This window comes from Moschus berezovskii, chromosome 21, assembly GCF_049115385.1.
Source record: "Moschus berezovskii isolate FMDL1 chromosome 21, NW_MosBer_1.0, whole genome shotgun sequence".
NCBI lineage: Eukaryota > Metazoa > Chordata > Mammalia > Artiodactyla > Moschidae > Moschus > Moschus berezovskii.
Window position 1 is genome coordinate 15,219,269 of NC_142480.1, and position 22,317 is coordinate 15,241,585.

A 22,317-nucleotide genomic window follows, 5' to 3' on the forward strand; every position below is an offset into this window, starting at 1 on the left:
TTGTGGTGTTGGAAAAGACTCTTGAGAGTCCCTTGGACTGCAAGGAGATCCAACCAGTCCATCCTACAGGAGATCAGTCCTGGGTCTTCATTGGAATGACTGATGTTGAAGCTCCAAACTTTGGCCACCTGATGCGAAGAGCTGATTCATTTGAAAAGAACCTGATGCTAGGAAAGATTGAGGGCAGGAGAAGGGGACAACAGAGGATGAGATGGTTGGACGTCATCACCGACTCAATGGACATGGGTTTGGATAGCTCCGGGAGTTGGTGATGAACAGGGAGGCCTGGCGTGCTGCGGTTCATGGGGTCGCAAAGAGTTGGACACAACTGAGCAACTGAACTGAACTGAACAGAAGCAGAAGATACTAAGCAAAGGTGGCAAGTATACACAGAACTATACAAAAGAGACCTTCATGACCCAGATAATCCCAACGGTGTGATCCCTCACCTGGAGCCAGACATCCTGGAATGCAAAGTCAAGTGGGCCTTAGGAAGCATCACTACAAACAAAGCTAGTGGAGGTGACGGAATTCCAGTTGAGCTATTACAAATCCTAAAAGATGATGCTGTGAAAGTGCTGCACTCAATATGCCAGCGAATTTGGAAAACTCAGCAGTGGCCACAGGACTGGAAAAGGTCAGTTTCATTCCAATCCCAAAGAAAGGCAATGCCAAAGAATGTTCAAACTACTGCACAACTGCACTCATCTCACATGCTACCAAAGTAAAGCTCAAATTTCTCCAAGCTAGGCTTCAACAGTACGTGAACCGTGAACTTCCAGATGTTCAAGCTGGACTTAGAAGAGGCAGAAAAGAACCAGAAATCAAATTGCCAACATCCGCTGGATCAACAAAAAAGAGAATTCTAGAAAAACATCTGCTTTATCGACTATGCCAAAGCCTTTGACTGTGTGGATCACAACAAACTGTGGAAAATTCTTAGAGATGGGAATACCAGACCACACCTGACCTGCCTCCTGAGAAATCTGTATGCAGGCCAAGAAGCAACAGTTAAAACTGACATGGAGCAACAGACTGGTTCCAAATCGGGAAAGGAGTACTTCAAGGCTGTATATTGTCACCCTATTTAACATATATGCAGAATACATCATGCAAAATGCTGGGCTGGATGAAGCACAGGCTGCAATCAAGACTGCTGGGAGAAATATCAATAACCTCAGATATGCAAATGACACAACACTTACGGCAGAAAGAGAAGAACTAAAAAGCCTCTTGATGAAAGTGAAAGAAGACAGTGAAAAAGTTGGCTTAAAACTCAACATTCAGAAAACGAAGATCATGGCATTTGGTCCCATCACTTCATGGCAAATAAATGGAGAAAAAGTGGAAACAGAGATTTTATTTTCTTGGGCTCCAAAATCACTTCAGATGGTGACTGCAGTCATGAAAGTAAAAGACGCTCACTCCTTGGAAGAAAAGTTCTGACCAACCTAGACAGCATATTAAAGAGCATATTACTTTGCCAACAAAGGTCCGTCTAGTCAAAGGTATGGTTTTTCCAGTAGCTATGTATGGATGTGAGAGTTGGACCATAAAGAAAGCTGAGTGCAGAAGAATTGATGTTTTTGAACTGTGGTGTTGGAGAAGATTCTTGAGAGTCCCTTGGACTGCAAGGAGATCCAACCAGTCCATCCTAAAGGAAACCAGTCCTGGTTATTCACTGGAAGGACTGATGCTGAAGCTGAAACTCTAATACTTTGGCCACCTCATGCGAAAAACTGACTCATTTGAAAAGATCCTGATGCTGGGGAAGACTGAAGGCAGTTGGAGAAGGGGATGACAGAGGATGAGATGGTTGGATAGCATCACCGACTCAATAGACATTGAGTCTGAGTAAACTTTGGGAGTTGGTGATAGGGAGTGCATGGGGGTGCAATGAGTCGGACACCACTGAGCGACTGAACTGAGTGAGTAACACACACACACACATACAATTTCCTTAAGACGTTTAACAACTTGTGGGTTGGCAATATGACACTCCATATTCATTTGAGAGAATCTAGAAACTGAGGAATACAAAACATTAAGAGCTAGGATTTAAGCCTGTATTTGTCTGACTTGAACATTAATTCTTATTAATTCATTACAGTGATATTTAAATATCTAAGCAGCTCATTTTCCATATCATGTCCCTTTTTAAAATTTCAAATACAACAGACCCAATACTCAGACCCTCCACAACTCTACTTGCAAGGGCCTAACTGGCATCTCAGATTTGTCTGTATATTACTGCCAAATTTAAATATGTCATTTCATTTCAGTCAAAACTCTTAACAGTTTCCTACTGTCAACCATGCACATGTGCTCTGAACTCAGTCTAGCTTTTAAGACAGCACATTTAGCATCAAGCTTTCACTGCTTCATAGAACCCTCCAATCCAATGTAAAAGATAATACTTTCACATGAACTTTCACTTGCTTTCACCACATATACCTCTCTTGGGCTTCCCTGGTGGATCAGAGGTTAAAGCGTCTGCCTGCAATGTGGGAGACCTGGGTTCGATCCCTGGGTCGGGAAGATACCCTGGAGAAGGAAATGGCAACCCATTCTAGTATTCTTGCCTGGAGAATCCTATGGATGGAGGAGCCTGGTGGACTACAGTCCATGGGGTCGCAAAGAGTCGGATACGACTGGGCGACTTCACTTTTACTTTCTTTTTCAAGTTTGTCACCTGAGCACTGAAGAATTGATGCTTTTGAACTGTGGTGCTGGTGAAGACTCTTGAGAGTCCCTTGGACTGCAAGGGTTGATCAAAGCAGTCCATCCTAAAGGAAATCAGTCCTGAATATTCAGTGGAAGGACTGATGCTGAAGCTTCAATGCTTTGACCACCCGATGTGAAGAGCTGACTCGTTGGAAAAGACTCTGATGCTGGGAAAGATAGAAGGCAGGAGGAGAAGGGGACGACAGAGGACAAGATGGTTGGATGGCATCATTGCTTTAATGGACATGAGTTTGTGCAAACTGCGGGAGATGGTGGACAGGGAGGCCTGGTGTGCTGCAGTCCATGGGGTTGCGAAGAGTCGGACACGACTGAGTGACTGAACAAAGCTTATCAGAATCCAGCAACAACTAAATGAAACCCCACCTCTTCTGTGAAAGTTGCCAAATTGCTTCTGTTAAAAAGAGATCACAGCCTTCTTAATAGTTATATACTACCTCACATACATACATGTATCACCATACCATCCACCTAGATTAAAAGATGGAATTACATGTGCCATTTCTTTTGTATTCCTTCTTCAGTGCAAAACAAAAAAAGACACATACAGGTATCTTAAGTACCACATAAGGTGGTTAAGAACATAGCCCCTGAAGTAGGTTCTAATCCCAGCTGCAGAAAGTAATAGCTAAGTGACCTTGGAAAAACTGCCTAATCTCTCTTTAGCCTGTCTATAAAGAGAACAGTCCCTCTTCCCCTCATTATAGACTGTCAACGTGTTTCGCATTAGGTAATTATAAAACATTTAATATGCCAAGCACACATATGGAACTGTATTAAAAGGTAACTCACGTTAAATGTTTTTACTTTAATTAAAATCTTACTCAGCCATCAAAAATGTTTACACACTTGCCTAACAGGAATTAGGGTATTTCTATACTAGAATCAGGTAAGAAAGGAATGGCAGCAATGTTCTCATCAGTATTTCTACTCTCTATTTTGCAAATTTAAATCTTAAACTTGTCCTTTTCCCTAGGGGGAACTCTTACCACCCTTATCTTTTAGGTTTTCACAGTGCATGAAAATTAGGTCATTAGGCATGATCTCGGCACCACACTCATTCTTCTCCAATGTGAGACTGCATTTCTATTCCAGATTAACCACATACAGCCTTGGTGACCTGTATATTAAATGTTTCTGTGTTTCCCTGAAACATACTTCACTCACTTCCTTTCTCACAGAACTGCTTCCTGCCTTCTCTTGTCTGCTCACTGTTTAAAATCACCAGCTAAGATTCTGAAAATAGTCTGAAGACAAACCATACATCCTCTTATTAAGCATATGAACGTTTGCAAAACTGCATTTACCCCCATATATACCAAAGGAAAAAAGAAACCTAGGAAACATGTAAAATTTAACAATATACTACTTTGTACTCATCATCAAAGTCCCATCCAAAATAACCAATGTTCTTTTACTATTCAAATAGATAATATATAATTAAGATCTTACTTATTAACATCTGAACCAAAATCTTCAAGAAATTCCACTTTTCTCTGAGAAAATGTAATTCTCATTTTAATAGGTAATGAACCATGTATAGCTTTGTCAAAACAATTTAGGATATTTTCTTCATTTTGTTTGAGGTCACCACTATATTCCATTTCAAGTAAATTGAGGTATAACTTTGTGTTCTCCTGTGTAAAAAGCAGTACCAATTAATCATGTTTCTAAGATATTTTGATTAGACCACAGATATTTAAAATGCCTTAATTTTCATGTTTCAACTTGAAAAATTCAATATTGAAACTTGTATTAAAATATAACTCATGTTAAATATTTTCAACATACATATAAACAGGTAAAAAAACCTAACACACACATTGGTAGACAGAACCTTCTAAACTGTGCACACTGTTCAATGCCAGTAAATTAAAGTCCTACATCCTGTTTAGTGTGCGTGACCTACCACAACAACCATGAAGGAAAACACTGAAAAATGGTCTCTACATGCCCCAGTAATCTAAAGCTTCACAACCACAGATAAGCATCAACTGCAGCAGGAAGCAAACCCGTTATAAACCTGGGTCCTAAACAGACACGGTATTTGCTGAAAATCTAACCAATGAGAAATTTCTCAGGCACTGTCTTGTGGCATTGATTGATATATAAAAGGAAAGAATACTTTATATACTTTACACAAGAGGAGAATAATATCTCACTGCTACATGTGCTACAATGTAGGCAATTGCCATGCCTTTGTTTATAGTTTCTCCTAGGTCCTCTAATCTACTTAATAATCGGTAAATTTACCATAAAATTTCTGAATGTGGAGAAAATGGAAACTGTCACAATGTTAGCCATACTTTGATTCCAATAATGTTCATTTTCTCAACGTTTTAATGCATAATAATGTGAAATTTTTTTGAAAGAATGGCAACATCAGTTTAGAGGGACTGTTGTCTTCACTCAGTAATAAAATATATTACATACAGACCAAATCTTTCATCATAGTTGCCAAAATGAAAAACAACCAAGAAAGACCAATTTTTTTTTTTTAAATGGAAGATACTCTTAAAAGAACACAGATACATACTTTGTCTCTTTCAATAGCTTCCAAAAGCACCTTTCTTGATTTTGGAAGGTTTTTTTGTATTTTGAAAAGATGTCGGGCTAGTTTGATAGCATAAAATGATGATTCATTATTTGATTTGGCGTTCTTAATGGCTTCCTGAAGCAAACGTTCAGCTTCTTCCATATTTCCATGACGTCGTTCTAAACTTACTCTTCTCAAACGAACCATTGCCAATCCTAGAACACATTCTTCAAATGTTCTCAAAATATTCCTGGCTTCATTAATATTACCTAGAAATAGTAATTAAATCTTTATGCTTTTGATTAAACTTAGGAAATATCCTTTATGCCAAGTATTGGCAAATAACAGCCCACAAACTAAATCCAGCCATCTGATCATTTTTTTTTAATGGAAAATAGCCATGCTCATTTGCCTATGTATTTTCTATGGCTATTTTGAGGCTACCATGGCAGAGTTGTTAGGAAAGACACCACATCGCCTGCAAAGCCAAAACTTTTACCATCTGGCCCTTTATAGAAAAAGTTTACCTGACCTCCACTTTACACCAGTTCCCAAGACTCAATTCCTACATCTTTATCCCAAAGTAACTTAAATCCCAAAATATCAACTCAATTTCCTCATTCTTACCCTGCTGTTCCTCAAAAGCTGCCCAAAGCATATGTACCATGGGTTTCTTTGGGAGATGAATAGTGCAAGCTCTGCTGAAGACATGCCTCACTCCTTCAATGCTATGATTTTCCATGTACTTGGCATACTACAGAAACAGAGGAAATACTGAATAATTTACAGTTGAACAAGCCATTAAATATGTGACAGAACGATAAAATTCTATTTTTAAACCCATTCAGCACCTTTATTGAACCACTAGACTAGTTTCTGTAAGGAAGGACGGAGAGGCAACGAGGTTGGCATATGCAGCAGTCAAATCTGGTTGCAAGCAGACCATCTCCTAATGCAACAGATATAGTTATATGAACAACATTCAACAGAAGTACAAAAAAGGTTAGTCACTAGATCAATGTTTATAATATATTCAAGTTTCAGACCATATAATTTTCTTACCTTAATCCAAAACTCCTCATAGAGGGCACATGATATGACACATCTTTCAAAGAGAACTACAACTCGTTCATGAGTCCCGTTTTCAATTTCAAATTCTAAGTATTCTTTCCAGTTTTTCAGTTGTGCCTTTTCCAATGGTTTCACATGAAAATATGGTCTTTTAATCTGTAATAAAAGCATGGGATAACAATGAAAGTAAACTACCACCAAAACATGCATTACTACAGTAATGCAAATTGTTTAAAGTATAAATATAATAATAAACCAGAAAATTTTAATCACCACATCTCATGATTAAAAAGACTAATTTCAAAGTTAAAATCCCTTTAATTACTTAGGTTTTATAAACTGAAAGAACAAAATTATTTTCCAATTATCCAGTCATTTTAACAACTACACAATTTTATGTTCAGAAAATTTTACTTTTTGCTATTTTAGAACTGAACAATTATACAACAGTAACAGGATTACTTTTACAATTATACAACAGGAAAGCAGATCAGTGTCCATCACAGATGAACAGATAAAGGTGATGTGGTATATATACATACATACATACATACACCAATGGAATACTACTCAGCCATACAAAAGAGTGAAGTAATGCCATTTTCTGCAACACAGATGCAACTAGACTATCATACTTAGTGAAATAAATCAGAATGATAAAGACAAATACTATGTCCTATCACCTATATGTGGAATCTAAAAAAAAAAAGTGAATATTTTTTTAAAAAAAGTAAGGTAGATAAGCAGTTGCCTGGGGCTAAGAGTCAGGTGGTTACTGACTTGAAAAGGAGCCAAAGGGGACCTTTTCAGGTGACAGGATAGTCCTATATGCTGACTGTTGTGATAATCACAATGCTTGTCAAATGTCATTTTACTAGCCAATCACACAAAAAAAGAACACCACATACTACACGATTCCATTCATATAAAAGGCCAGAACAGGGAAATCTATAAGAATAGGAAGTAGGTTAGTGGTACCTTAGAGTTGGTAGTAGGGAGGAGTAAGCATGTGAGGGGTAAAAGCTAAAGAGTTTTTTAAGAATGATGAAAATGTTCCAAAATTAACATTAATTAAATGTTCTAAAACTAACTGTACATACATATCTGTGAATATATTAACAACTACTAACAGTATATGGCATGTGAATCACATCTCAATAAAATGCTTAAAGAAATAAAAGCCCTCATTTTACTCTCCTTAAAATAGGCACATTTTGTTATATTACATAAAATGACTCAATGAAGTTGATTTCAGAAACAGAATTGTAATAAAATAGTTCAGATTAAACAGGTAACTTGCAATTCAAATAAATCTGAATTCAATATTTCTAAAGTTGATAACAGAAAATTGATAATGGCAGCCATAAATGCAACAAACATTACTTAAACAAGCAAAAATAAAAAGCAGAGACATCACTCAAAACTAAAAGAAAAATACATTATTCCTATCTGTATTTTGAAGCCTATTAAAGACAACAAAAAAGTAAAACACTTACACCTTCTTCAAATGTCCACCTTTTACTAACTTCATGCTCATTATAATTAAACATTTCTTGATGAATTTCAATGATTCTATGTCTCATATTTTCTATTTCTGTAATAAGCTTGGGAAGAAAAAAATTTAAACATGTAAGTTATATACTAAAATTTTAAAATAACCACTGTTTACATTTAAGCATTATTCACACTTTAACCTTATGGTTTCTGTTATCAATTATGTGCAAAGTACAATTAACGATACTGAAATTAGTAACAGATTTTCATAATAAACCACTTTCTTATATGCCTTAAAAAAACCAACAGGTCTAGTACACCACAACATAGGTGAAATTATCCTTTTACACTAATTTAGTTTCAGGTGTCTCTTAGTAAAACAGATCATCTGCTTTAAATCTATGTTTAAACCACACTAGCTAAAGAATTCCTACCTACCTTAATCAGAAATTAATTTCGTAAGAGCTACAAATCATACCCCACATGCAGTCAAGGGACAAAGTCCATAGTTTCTCACATATGGAAATTTTTTTTTAACAAGTCTGGTTACCTTTGCTGGATCAGTTATGTCTTCTATTCCTGATGGCAGATCATCACCAGGAGGACCATCATCACCACTATGCCCATTTACAGAAGCTAATTCCCTTCTCAGCTGAATAAACTGTTCACCAGTTAGAAGATCTCTAGGCAAATTATTCTGGACATGGTCTTTAAATCTAATGGAAGACAATAAAAATACAAGCTCTCTATATAAAGCATAACTTTAGATCCCACATTACATTTCTACTTACATATTATTCTTTCAAAGGAACTCTGACTTAAACCAAAAAAAAAAACACCAAAACCAACCCCCACACCATTTTCCCTCCTTTTCTATAGTAATAACCTACCACTTGATAAAACAATCTACAGACATCTTCATTTCTTTCCTGCCTTTGCAATGGAATGATGAAGGAAAGTCATACACTGAAATCCTACTTTTATTCATTACTTATTATTTGACTTAGAGGAAGTTTTTCCCTTCTCTAATGTTAGTTTTCCCATCTGTAAAATTAAATATAGCAATCCATATCTAAATAATAAATGATTACTTATAAATGATCAACAAATTTTGCAGTTCCTTTGGAACTTACCTCGCAATTACTCCTGAATTTATGTGTCTATGCCAAATACTCCAATGAAACTGCCCTAATTAAAGTCACAAAGTACCCCATATAAGAAAAATTAAATGGATACTTGTTGGCTCTGAGTTACTACCTTCCTGGTTTTTCTCCAAGTCTCTGACTGCTCCCTGATCTCCTTTGAGGGGTGGCCACTCCAGTTTGCCCCTAAATACTAGTATGCCCAAGGATTCTGCTCTGCACATTTAGTTATCATATGTTTTTATATACTTTCTGGCCAATCTTATTAATATAGCTTGAAATAATAAGCATATTATGATGACTTTTAAAATTCTAGCTTAGGCCTAAAGTGAAAAAAAACGTTATTCGCTCAGTTGGGATCTTTGTGTGTCAGACTTTTTGCGACTGTAGCCCATCAGGCTCCTCTGTCCATGGAATTCTCCAGGCAAGAATACTGGAGTGGGAAGCCATTCCCTTTTCCAGGGACTCTTCCCAACTCAGGGATCAAACCTGGGTCTCCTACATTGCAGGCAGATTCTTTACCATTTGAGCCATCAGGAAAGCCCAAACCTTTCCCCTAAACTTCAGATTCATTTGCCAACACTCTGCATAAAGAAATACATATTTTAAGCAAAGACTGTTTTGAAAAACATGTAATTTATTTATCTACGAATACTAGTTTATATATATACACACACATACAAATTTTAATCAAAAACACAAAGCTGAGGAGCTAATATCTACACCAGCTTAAATTGGAATCTTACATACAACATGTCTTCAAGTGTGTCATTTTCATCCACAAATCAACACCCTCAGGCATTTCATTTCTAATCCTGATACTGTCAACCGCCAAGTTTCCCAATCTCTTCCACCTACCTTATTTCTTACATTCTATTGGATACCAGGTCCAAATTAGTCTACCTTCTAAATACAGCTCCACGCCCTCCTCATTATTTACCAAAATAAACATAAACCTGTGTGCTGATCTCGTTTCCTCCAACTCCCACCTCAATACTGCTATCAAAAATGTTATTAAGAAATAAACATGAAAAAATAGTAAACAGGATCATATCCTATCCTCATCCCCAAAATCACTTCAATGTTTACCCTGCATTCAGACTAAAATCCAGTCTCCATGAAGTCTTTCATATTCTTACCTAGCGTCGGACTCAGGCTTGCATCTTCAACTTAATTCTCAGAGATAGTTGTACATGTATGTACCATAACTTATGGATTTCCCTCAAAGTTTTTTAAAACTAATTTAGGCTACTGACATCTGGATTTTCATGGATTTTAAAACTTCCACAGGGATCACCCTGGCAGTCCATGGGTTAAGACTCTGCACTTCTAATGCAGGGGCCACAGGTTTGATCCCTGGTCAGAGAACTAAGATGCCGCATGCCACAAGGTACGGAAAAAAAAAATTTTTACAAACATATGTAAATAACATTGGAAATTAATTTCAATTTTGCAAAATCAACGAACACAGAGGCTTAACTTGATATATTTTATCACCAGGAGGAAAAAATATAGATTGCCTTATTTAAAAGAAATTATAAATGAGGAAGAACTCTCAAATGTGTAGTATGAAAATAAACATTTAATTCTCATATATTAACATTAAAATTGTCAAGATAAAGGTAAAAAACTTGAAATAAGGTAAAACTGAAAATAAACTTTAAAACAGTTGCCATGTTACATTAGAAACGTCTTTTACATGGTGGTAACATATGCATAATGCTTCTTCATTAGCTTTTCCTACTACAAAGCTGATTTACTCCATCTATTAATAGAATGGCTGAGTGCCTAATGCATATGGAACTGCTCTCCTGCGTATTAAGGATGAGTACTTCTCAGCCACTAGGCTGTGTCTGACTGTGGCCCCACGCGCTGCAGCACGCCAGGCTTCCCTGTCCTTCACCATCTCTTGCAGCTGGCTCTCTCACATCCACTGAGGCAGTGATGCCGCCCCAACCATCTCATCCTCTGCCTCCCCCTTCTCCTCCTGCCCTCAATCCTTCCCAGCATTATGGTTTTTGCCAATGATAAAAAGAATTAAAAAGCTTCAGAAAATGACAGACATGCAGAGGATACAGGAGACGTAAATTCAGAGGAGGGTTATTAGTGCTAAGAAAAATGAAATAAATGTAGATAGAGTGCTGGCACAAATGATAAAACAGTTCTGTTTAGGTGAACTGGAAAAAGTGTCACAGAGAAAACATTAAGCTATATGGGTCCTGAGGGATGAGTTCACCAGATAAATAAAAAGTGGAAAAGGTATTACAATCATAAAAGTATAAATCAACACTGCTGGTTGGGATAATATCAGTACTTAGGTTTGTCTAGAGCTTAGGAACTACCAGAGACTGAGCCTGAGGAGTTAGATCATACCACAAAAGTATTCATGCCAGGGGGCTTTAAAATTAGATGTTTTCTCAGAGATAATGTTCTGTGTATATCCAATATACAAGCCTACACAATAGAAGTTATTTGTATTACAGCACTTAGAATACTTCTTTTAGCACATGCTTCCTCTTCTACACTTATGAGTAACTTAAGGGCCGAGTCGATGAACACATATCTTCTATAGGCCTTTATTCCTTCAAAGTAAATGCATACCATCTGGTACAGAGCAAGCGCTAAATAAATTAAACAGGGGAAGTATATTTGACAGAAGAAACCATTTCAGCAGTTCTTAAAGCAGCTAGTCAAGGGAATTAGTTTATTTATATAAACTACAAGATTTACTGATACAAATACTATTTATCAGTCTCGTATACTCATAAGGAAAGTGGTTCTCATTAAGTGAAAAAGACTAGATTAAAAAGTAGTATATAAAACACAACCCACTAAATCTCTATTGTAAGTATACATGCATTTAAAAAACCCAGGGAAATATTCATTAAAAAAAAAAAAGATTTAGAAAACTACACCAAGAACTTTGGGGCCACACTGTCTAGGTTCCAATCAGCTTCCAAGCACTTACTAACTCTGTGATCTCATGCAAATATTTTAATCTTTCTTTACCTCTACTTTCATAAAATGTGGAAAATAACAGTATGATACCTCCACGGTTTATTGTGAGGATGAAAAGTTATAAGGTGCTCAGAATACTGTCTGTATAATTGCTTCTTAGTCTTATGTTTTCTCATTCACCAACAATAAAATTACAATCACAGATTTTACCTATACTTCAGATCCTGGAAGAATTGATTTATGAAAAGAACCTGCTTTGTCCCAGAAGACTTTTAAAATCCTTTTTTAAAGGTTTAAAAAAAATTAAAAATACTTAACTTTTAAAATTTGACCAAGAATCTCCAGATGCCAATCCTTGTGTTAATCTCTTTTAGCAAATATCTCCCTAGGTCATTTAAACCCTCCTTTATGCACACCTCCTCTAAATTTCATGAAAAAAAGAGATGGCACATTCAGACCCACGTTTCCTATTTCTAACATGGGTCTGCAGAGAATTAGCAAACTGATCCACAGTTATCTACAAATGCGTCATGAAATTTTCTACTTTAAAAAAGTAAAGAAAATTTCAGAAAATCACTTACTTAAAAAGTACCTAAGTTTACAGGTTCTACCACAATCCTCGTTATAAAAATTATGACAAAAATATAGACAATATGGCAGGTTTATCAACACAGTCCTCATACTTTCTTGTTCAGAAAGACTGAGTCTTTATCAGTGGGATACTTGAATACATCAGAAACAGAACATGCAAATCACAGTACACAGAAATAGTTGTTTTATACAGCACTCATTAAAATGAAATGATACCAGTCATAACAGATTATCATAGTAGAAAATTAAACTGAAATACTTTTTGATTGTTTGAATATAAACAGGACTTAACTACAAAAAATACATTCTTCACTGTTTTGGACATAAGATGCTATATGAATCACAAGAATGTACCTTGAGTAAATTATTACATTTCAAATAAGCTTCTATTATATGCTATATACTGAGTTAACCGTAAGAATAATAAAGCTTAGATTATTTTCACTACTCTGAAATATCCTAAAGAGAAAAGTCCTGCTGTTTCCTCATCTATAAAACAGATCAACGGAACCTTGTATCTAAAACCAGTGAAGCTCATAAACTATACCGAAAATGTCAAAATTTTAAAGTGTATATAAATTGTGATTACTGAGAAAAATAAATTTGTTTGTATCTAACAGAATTTTACATTTCAACAGAATAATTATCCTCCATATTAGAAATTAATTACCCGAGTAATCACAAAAAATTTTAATGATGTGATTTTTCCACCCACCTCTGAAAATGATGACTATACAGCTGTGTTGGAATACCAAGAATACGATCATATATAGCTGTAACTTCTCTCAGGTTTCCTTGTTCATTTTCCCAGTTTATGTACATTTCCCACAGTCTGTCCGATCGGAAATCTGTTCCCGCAGCTAGAACAGCATGTTCAAACGTTCTGAAAAATTAAATTACCTCTACGTTATCTTTCCAAGATAAAATCACTTGAAATATATTATTTCTGCATTTTGTAATATATACAAGTATCAAATCAATAAGTCATACATTTGAAATTAATATAATTTATTTGTCAATTATACCTCAATTTTAAAAACAATATTTCTAAATTTTAGAAGATAATGCTAAATTCAATATTACATGCAACTTTACAAGTACAGATTAAAAGAAGGAATAATAGACAAGTGCATATGACAACTGCTTAAAAAAGGAAAATGTAAAGGGAATAGATAAGTGTATGTAGCTGTACGTTATTTTATATGCTATAAATTTGCAATGCAAATTACACTACAAACATGTAAGAGTGACAGAGCAGACACTAAAATACTCATTAAACTTGATCTGTTGAATAGATTCCTCTAGGGCAAAAGACAAAGTGACAAAATTTATTTTAAGAAACAGTTTTCTGACAAAACAACTCTCCAATGAGGGGTCCAGCTGCCTCTTTGGGTAATGAGAAATATACATATACTTTAAAACTCAAAATTCTCTCCTGATTCTAAAATTCCACAATTAAAGTTTACAAAAAAGTCCTTTATTTTAAAATATTTATCCTCATTTCAAGAGATTTCTGTAAGCAATTTTAATCACAGGATTTGATACCTCAATGGGATAAAATTTTAGATACATATTTTCAAAATAAATATTATAATCAAGAGGAATTTTTAACAGTATAGAACTATACTATCTAATTAATCTAAAACTAAACAGGATCCCAATCAAAGCACTAAGAATTAGGTGGAACAGAGAAAACAAATTCTAACATTCATCTAACACATAAAAATACAAAATATTTTTCAAAAAGGATAAAGAAGCAGGTATTTTCCTGAAAGGTCTCAAAGGAAACTAGGAAGCTATAGAAATTATAAAGGCACAACACCGGTCCAGTATCATCAAAATGGATTAATAAACAGTTCTCAAGAAAATAAAAACATATATATGTGAGAATTTAGAATGCGATAAAAAAAGTATCAGTATTTTAAATCCATACACACAAAAATAAGCCAATGAAGGAAAGACAGACTGTTCAACAAATGGGAGAAAAAAAATGTTATCTCTGATTCACAAAAGACACAAACTAAGGTTAATCTGCCTCACAAAAGGTACAAACTAAGTATCAGATAAGTGAAGGACAGAAAAAAAAAGTCTACAAAAAGAATTAGCAGAAAACTCAAGATTTATATATTCTTGTCAAGACAGGCACAAAACTCAGAAACTAATAAAAGACTGAAAAATGAACCACGTTAAGAAAAAAAACACCTCTACATGATAAAAATACCCAACGGAAAAATGCTTTAAGGGCCCCCTAAGGAAGTATTCTTTCAGGATTTGAAATAGCTCAATTGGAATTCCATCACCTACACTAGCTTTGTTTGTAGTGATGCTTTCTAAGGCCCACTTGACTTCACATTCCAAGATGTCTGGCACTAGCTCAGTGATCACCCCATCGTGATTATCTTGGTCATGAAGATCTTTTTTGTACAGTTCTTCTGTGTATTCTTGCCACCTCTTCTTAATATCTTCGGCTTCTGTTAAGTCCATACCATTTCTGTCCTTTATCGAGCCCATCTTTGCATGAAATGTTCCCTTGGTATCTCTAATTTTCTTGGAAAACTCAGCAGTGGCCACAGGACTGGAAAAGGTCAGTCTTCATTCCAATCCAAAGAAAGGCAATGCCAAAGAATGCTCAAACTACCACACAGTTGCACTCATCTCACACACTAGTAAAGACATGCTCAAAATTCTCCAAGTCAGGCTTCAGCAATATGTGAACCGTGAACTTCCAGATGTTCAAGCAGGTTCTACAAAAGGCAGAGGCACCGGAGATCAAATTGCCAACATCCACGGGATCATGGAGAAAGCAAGAGAATTCCAGAAAAACATCTATTTCTGCTTCACTGACTATGCCAAAGCCTTTGACTGTGTGGATCACAATAAACTGTGGAAAATTCTGAAAAAGAAGGGAATACCAGACCACCTGACCTGCCTCTTGAGAAACCTGTATGCAGGTCAGGAAGCAACAGTTAGAACTGGACATGGAACAACAGACTGGTTCCAAATAGGAAAAGGAGTACGTCAAGGTTGTATATTGTCACCCTGCTTATTTAAGTTATATGCAGAGTACATCATGAGGAACGCTGGGCTGGAAGAAGCACAAGCTGGAATCAAGATTGCTGGGAGAAATATCAATAACCTCAGATATGCAGATGACACCACCCTTATGGCAGAAAGTGAAGAGGAACTCAAAAGCCTCTTGATGAAAAGTGAAAGAGGAGAGTGAAAAGGTTGGCTTGAAGCTCAACATTCAGAAAACAAATATCATGGCATCTGGTCCCATCACTTCATGGGAAATAGATGGGGAAACAGTGTCAGACTTTATTTTTTTGGGCTCCAAAATCACTGCGGATTCTGATTGCAGTCATGAAATTAAAAGACGCTTACTCCTTGGAAGGAAAGTTATGACCAACCTAGATAGCATATTAAAAAGCAGAGACATTACTTTGCTAACCAAGGTCCGTCTAGTCAAGGCTATGGTTTTTCCAGTGGTCACATATGGATGTGAGAGTTGGACTGTGAAGAAAGCTGATCACCGAAGAATTGATGCTTTTGAACTGTGGTGCTGGAGAAGGCTCTTGAGAGTCCCTTGGACTGCAAGGAGATCCAACTAGTCCATTCTAAAGGAGATCAATCCTGGGTGTTCATTGGAAGGACTGATGCTAAAGCTGAAGCTCCAATACTTGGGCCACCTCATGCGAAGAGTTGACTCACTGGAAAAGACTGATGCTGGGAGGGATTGGGGGCGTGAGGAGAAGGGGACGACAGAGAATGAGATGGCTGGATGGCATCACTGACTCGATGGACATGAGTTTGAGTGAACTCCGGGAGTCGGTGATGGATAGGGAGGCCTGGCGTGCTGTGATTCATGGGGTCGCAGAGAGTCGGACACGACTGAGCGACTGAACTGAACTGAAGGAAGTATTACTTTCAACTCAAAATTCTATACCCCACGGGATTCATCAATTGGGTGTTTCAGATATACATACTCAAAAATTTTTTTTCATTCCAAGCATCCTTTATCAGGAAGTTATGGAATTTACTCCTCGAAAGGTACGCAAGAACCAAGAAAAATAGAATCTAATTAATAAACTAATAAACAGAACTTAGAAGGTAAAGACAACTCCTAGGATGATGATTATGAGGAAACCTGTAACAGCTGCTATACAAAAGAACCAGAATAGAACCACAGGGGCAGAGTACAGAAGAGGGAGTCCCAGGAGGATATCTCCAAGGGCCCAGGGTAGAATTTACAGATCTCAGAACATAATTCTCTTTCTATAATTTTCAGATTAAGTAGAATAACATGATACATGCATTTTTTTACTTTCAAAAAAATAACTTACATAGATAGCATTTGTAATTGTGGAAAGTGAGTATTAGTATTGACTACTGAAAGTAGCTATTGGAAGGTGTAGAAAATTTTAAGTGTTCCAAGAAAGCCAGGCAAACAGAAAGAGGCAGAGGTAAGAGAAGGGGTAATCACAGGAAAAACAAAAAGCTATGAAACCTATCCATACGGGAAAGACAAGGAATGGGAAGACAGGGTAAAAATGAACTAGAAATTCTCATACACCATAACAGAATGATAATGTCTACAGCTAGTGAAAGAGAAGCAGAAAGCAGTAGAGTGCTACTGCCATCAACATGTTGGAAAATAATAGAAGAAACAGCTAAAATATCTGATGAGAGGTGGAGGGACCACTTTTTGTTACAAGCAGTTTAACATTAACTATCTAAACTATATGCACATACTTTGATAAAAATAAAAACCAAAAATACATTTTAAATTCCTATAATCAGTAATAAAAATTCAAAAGTAAAATAATCAAATCATATAAATAAGCAATGTGAAAATGGCTTAAATAGACAGCATTTTAAAAGATGGTAAACCAAGATATGTAAACCAAGAAACCTAGAGATACCTGAATTGAGATAATGAAACACTGCTGCTGCTGCTGCTAAGTCGCATCAGTCATGTCTGACTCTGTGCGACCCCATAAACAGCAGCCCAACAGGCTCCTCTGTCCCTGGGATTCTCCAGGCAAGAATACTGGAGTGGGTTGCCATTTCCTTCTCCAATGCACGAAAGTTGAAAAACGTGAAGTCACTCAGTTGTGTCCGACTCTTAGCGACCCCATGGACTGCAGCCTACCAGGCTCCTCCGTCCATGGGATTTTCCAGACAAGAGTACTGGAGTGGGGTGCCATTGCCTTCTCTGAATGACACACTACAGGAGGTTAAAAAAAAACATGCCCTGACTGGGAAAATGACTACCTTCATACACCATGAGAGTTTAAAGCTGGCACCACTTTTAAAGGAACATTTGATAAATGGAGCTGTGTATGTCCTTTGATACAAGTTCCATTTCTATAGGGCTCTACATAAATACTGACTTATAAAGAGATGTTCACTACAGCACTATTTCCTATTAAGATTTGGTTAAATAAAATACCGTACCTTGATACTATACGGTTAAAAAATGGTAGGGAGAAAATCTAGAACATTATTAAAAAAAAAAAAAAGACAAATATGTATAATAGGTATACACACATATATATGTATATCTATGTGTATCTGAAAGAATAAACACAAAGTCATTTACCATGAAGGGAGATGGACTGAACATAAGAAAAGAGCGTATGGAATGGTGGAGGAACTTTATTATCTACATTTTTTAATAATCATGCATAAATTTACTAGGGTACTTTTCTAGAGTGAAAAAGAAGTGTATGACAATTAAACTTTCAGTTTAGCATTGATAAGTAGTTCTATTATCAATATCAGAATACCTGACTGATTTATATCTTTAAATATTATTTTCACATACCCTCTTACAGTACTGTTCGTCTCAGGATCACCAGGGTCCAGTGTTTCTTTTAAGAAGTTTATATAATGTATCCAAAGGTCAACACTCAGAGGTATTGCCTGAAGCCCCCGGCGATATACCTAAGAAGAAAACAACAAACTGTACTTCAAATATTTAATTATGTCTTAACAGAGAGGCAACACTGTGTTATCCGGTGAACCTTAGAAATACTAATTACTGGAATTTTGTTTAAATAATCTACCATTACCATTTGGGTGGAGGTTGGATAGAACATGGCAATGTTCTGATCCCCACGTGCAGAGTCTTGATCTTCAAAGCGCAGCAGTCCCTGCATTCTGACCGGGCTGTGTGGGCAGGCTTTGGGTTACAGACCATAGGGCACAGACCCATTAGAGCATCAATGACAGCGTCTGACCAAAAATGCAATAAGACGTAGCAAATGTGACTAGCAAACCAACTATATTGTTTGGAAAATGAGAAATAAATGTAAGTGAGAGAAAAGCCCTGCCCTACTTGTTAAGCTGCAGTGTAATACAGAGGCTTGCACTGCAAAGCTTGACAAACTGTAGAGGTTTAACGCACCTGCCAACAAAGAGAGAAAATATTAGCTACAAATGCCACAAGAGTGACAAATGCAAATAAAATACCCTATAAAATTGTTTGACCATAAATCGTAGGTACTGCCAGCCAAAAAAAAAAAAAAAAAGTCTTTGCTCTGTTATTATTTGGCTTACAGTACCTAATGGAGATAATTTTATTCAGTAATGTACGCACCTCATCTGACTGTTTAATGTTGTCATGTCGCTTTTCAAGGTCTGCATACTTTTTCCAGTAACCATAGCAATACGGATAGTGTATGAAAAATTTGTCAAATGCTTTCCTGGCAGCCATCAAGTGATTCTGATGAAAATAAAACACGTGTTTAAACATCTTGAAAATTTCTGTCACAAAAGCATTTATTATTCCTTCTAATGTACAGGCATACCTCAGAAGTATTGCGGGTTTGATTTCAGAGCACTGCTATAAAATGTGTATCACAATAAAGCAGGTCACACGATTTTGTTTCCAAGTACACATAAAAATTCTGTTTATATTCTACTGTAGACTAAGTATGCAATAGCATTATGTCTAAAAAAAAAGCAATGTACATACCTTAATTTTAAAATACTTTATTGCTATGAATTGCCAAAACAATTATAAAACAGTAATATCAAATACCACTGATCACAGATGACTATAACAAATAATAAAAAAGTCTGAAATATGGCAAAAACTATCAAACATGAGAACAAGATAGGAAGTGAGCAAACACTGTTGGAAAAACAGCACCAACAGATCTTCTCAATGCAGGATTGCCACAAACCTTTAATTTGTGAAAAATGTAGTATCTATGAAGTTCAATAAAGTAAAGCGCAATAAAATGAGGTATGCCTGTACTGTCTCAAATAAAATAAACAGCAGGCTTAAAAACTATACACTCGACAGCTTTGAAACAGAAGTAACTAATTCTGTCAAACAGCAGGGTAATTATCTTTTATTTTAGCAATTTTATACACACATACGTACACACACCAGTCTTTACAAATATTAGAATTTGATTATAATACTTTCTATAACGTACAAATGCCATGAAAGCTATTTTTTGAAGCTAAAATATATATTATTTATTCAACTTAATCTGAAAATCATAAAAGAGGCAACTTCAATTACAAAACAATAAGGCTTAGTCTGATATTAGTTGTTTAATCTAATCCCATTGAAATAATTACTAACCTCCTGTTCTACATACTGAAGCAAATATACCCAGCCTGTAAAATCCTGAGGATTACTTTCTACAGTTTTCCAAAACTTTTCATATTCTGGAGGGAAATTTGCTTCTGTTTCTGTCACTGGAAGGTCCACAGTACTTGCTATTTCATTTTCTTCTGTAGTTGTGTTCACATTGGGAGATCCGTCGGGTGACTGCTCCATTTCTGTAACATTCATAATCTCAGTACTAAAATCAGCAGACTGCTCTACCACTGCCTCTGAACTGCTGCCTATGCTGCCATTACTGGAATTTCTGTACTCATCCATGTGAGAGTTTTGCATAGCTGTTTATTTCGACTTCAGTTAATGATCTGTGGAAACAAAGAGAAACATCTTCCAAATGTTTATTTGGCATTATCAAAGCCATCTTTTAAAAGCGTAAGTTAGCTATTAAAAGAATATATTAACTTGATTCTTGAGCTCTCCTGTAAGTCATAATCAGGTTTAGTAGCTTTTACATTATAAAATAATTCTATAACATATAAATTTTCCAAAATTCTGCCACTTTATTGACTGAGCAAAAACTAGTTCTTTCATCTACAAAACAACTGATTATTGTGCTAGCTCCCTAAAGAAGCAACCATATCTTGAATTCAATGCTTCTCAGCTGCTAAGAATCTAAAATTTAATGTCTGAATTCTATCCTGCTACCAATCCTGGCAAACAGCAATATTTTTAATATCTGTCCTGGAGGCTAAAGGTAAAACTAATAAAACAATCAGTGGTAATGGACATAAATATTCCAGCGGGAAATGCATAACATAGCTCAGGGCAGATTTTTAGAAAAGAGAAGGTTAATATTGTTGACATATAGTTATAATTTTTAATTCTAGAAGATTTTATTATAGAAGACATATATTATTAAAAAAATTAAACAGTGACTTTTAAAGTGAATAAATATTATTAAAAACATATTTATGAGAGAATTCCCTGGCAACCCAGTGATTTAGGATTCGCTGCTCTCACTGCTGGGGCCCTGGGTTTGATCCCTGGTTGGGGAACTTAGATCCCATAAGCCAGGCAGCCAAAGGAAAAATGAAAAAAAGCACAAAAAACTGTACTTATCAAAGTTTTACCACCTGGATAATTACTTCGTAAAATCTTTTAAATTAAGTCATCTTACAGTTAAAGCCATAAAATAAAAAATTATTATTTTTTCACAATTCACTTCATCTCTTCCACTAACAGTTTAAAATGGAAACCGAATCATTAAATTATAGGGCATGTCTTTTTTTTTAAATTAGGGATTATTCTCAAAACTAAACAGACCATAAAATTTATTTACTCCTAAACTACACACCGAATACGTAAGTAGTTAACACAGTACAATATAATTTAAAAGATTAAGGCTTTAAAGGTAGTAATTGAAAGAAACCCAAGTGACCAATAAACATATGGAAGGATTGTAGCTTTACTAATAAAGCATTCCCTAGAACACTGTATTATAGTGAAAAGAGATGGCAGTATTAAGTACATTGCTTTAATAAATGCCGTATCTGTACAATGAAATAATAAAAGAAATATGTGCACCTGTGTTAATATAGAAAAATATCTGCTACATATATATTATATAGATGCTACACACAGATCTGTAAGAATTTATACCAAATAAAATATACTAAAAATATTAGTTGGTGTTAATATTAGCCAAAATTAATATTTTGGGCTGATGCTTGTTTTTGTTCAGAGTGGCAATATACCTAATCCCATGTAAGGATTATGAGACTGAAAAAGACATCTGCTGCAGAGCTCTTGTAAAGATTTTGTTTTTTTGATAAAAAGGACAGTCAGCAAATAGTGTAGGCTCTCTACCACTTTATTCTTAACTTGAATGTGAACATATCTGAAACAACCTATATTAACAAAGTCACAAGAACTGGCCAGAAAAATGAAGAAATGCCAGCTCTGTCTGACATCATCAAACTGCTCACATGCCAACTTTATAATACAACAGAAAGTAAGTCCCTATTTGCTTAAACTATTATCAATAGATGGGTTTTTCTATTACTTGCAGAAAAGTACATTCCTCACTAACCCACAATGCATGAGAATGTTCATTTTTCCATCTCCCCTTGTTAGCCCTACATATCAAGAAACTTAGTTTTTTTCATCTGATTAAAAATGAAAAACAGAAAGTAGTACCTCAT

At 35.7% G+C, this 22,317-nt stretch overlaps 1 protein-coding gene and 1 non-coding gene across 6 annotated transcripts in view; both read right to left on the reverse strand.

Annotated features, from left to right (window-relative positions):
- The window catches only part of PRPF39 (pre-mRNA processing factor 39), a 36,643-nt gene that overhangs the window by 2,783 nt on the left and 11,543 nt on the right, over window positions 1–22,317 (reverse strand). Inside the window, exons 1-11 of one of the 5 annotated variants that reach the window (XM_055418309.2) lie at window positions 20,135–20,157; window positions 18,875–19,261; window positions 18,609–18,771; window positions 18,362–18,480; window positions 13,250–13,417; window positions 8,394–8,559; window positions 7,846–7,953; window positions 6,341–6,505; window positions 5,906–6,032; window positions 5,279–5,547; window positions 4,195–4,379 (exon numbers count right to left, since the gene is read on the reverse strand). In XM_055418309.2, coding sequence (XP_055274284.1) covers window positions 4,195–4,379; window positions 5,279–5,547; window positions 5,906–6,032; window positions 6,341–6,505; window positions 7,846–7,953; window positions 8,394–8,559; window positions 13,250–13,417; window positions 18,362–18,480; window positions 18,609–18,695 — 1,394 coding nt within the window. In that variant the 5' untranslated portion in view covers window positions 18,696–18,771; window positions 18,875–19,261; window positions 20,135–20,157. Of the gene's footprint in view, window positions 1–4,194; window positions 4,380–5,278; window positions 5,548–5,905; window positions 6,033–6,340; window positions 6,506–7,845; window positions 7,954–8,393; window positions 8,560–13,249; window positions 13,418–18,361; window positions 18,481–18,608; window positions 19,264–20,134; window positions 20,482–22,317 lie in introns of those variants that run through there. The other 4 variants (XM_055418310.2, XM_055418307.2, XM_055418308.2 and 1 more) reach the window with 4 other exon arrangements.
- On the reverse strand, window positions 5,117–5,202 carry LOC129550818 (small nucleolar RNA SNORD127). The gene has a single exon (XR_008684947.1). It is a non-coding gene; the product is annotated as a small nucleolar RNA SNORD127 (small nucleolar RNA).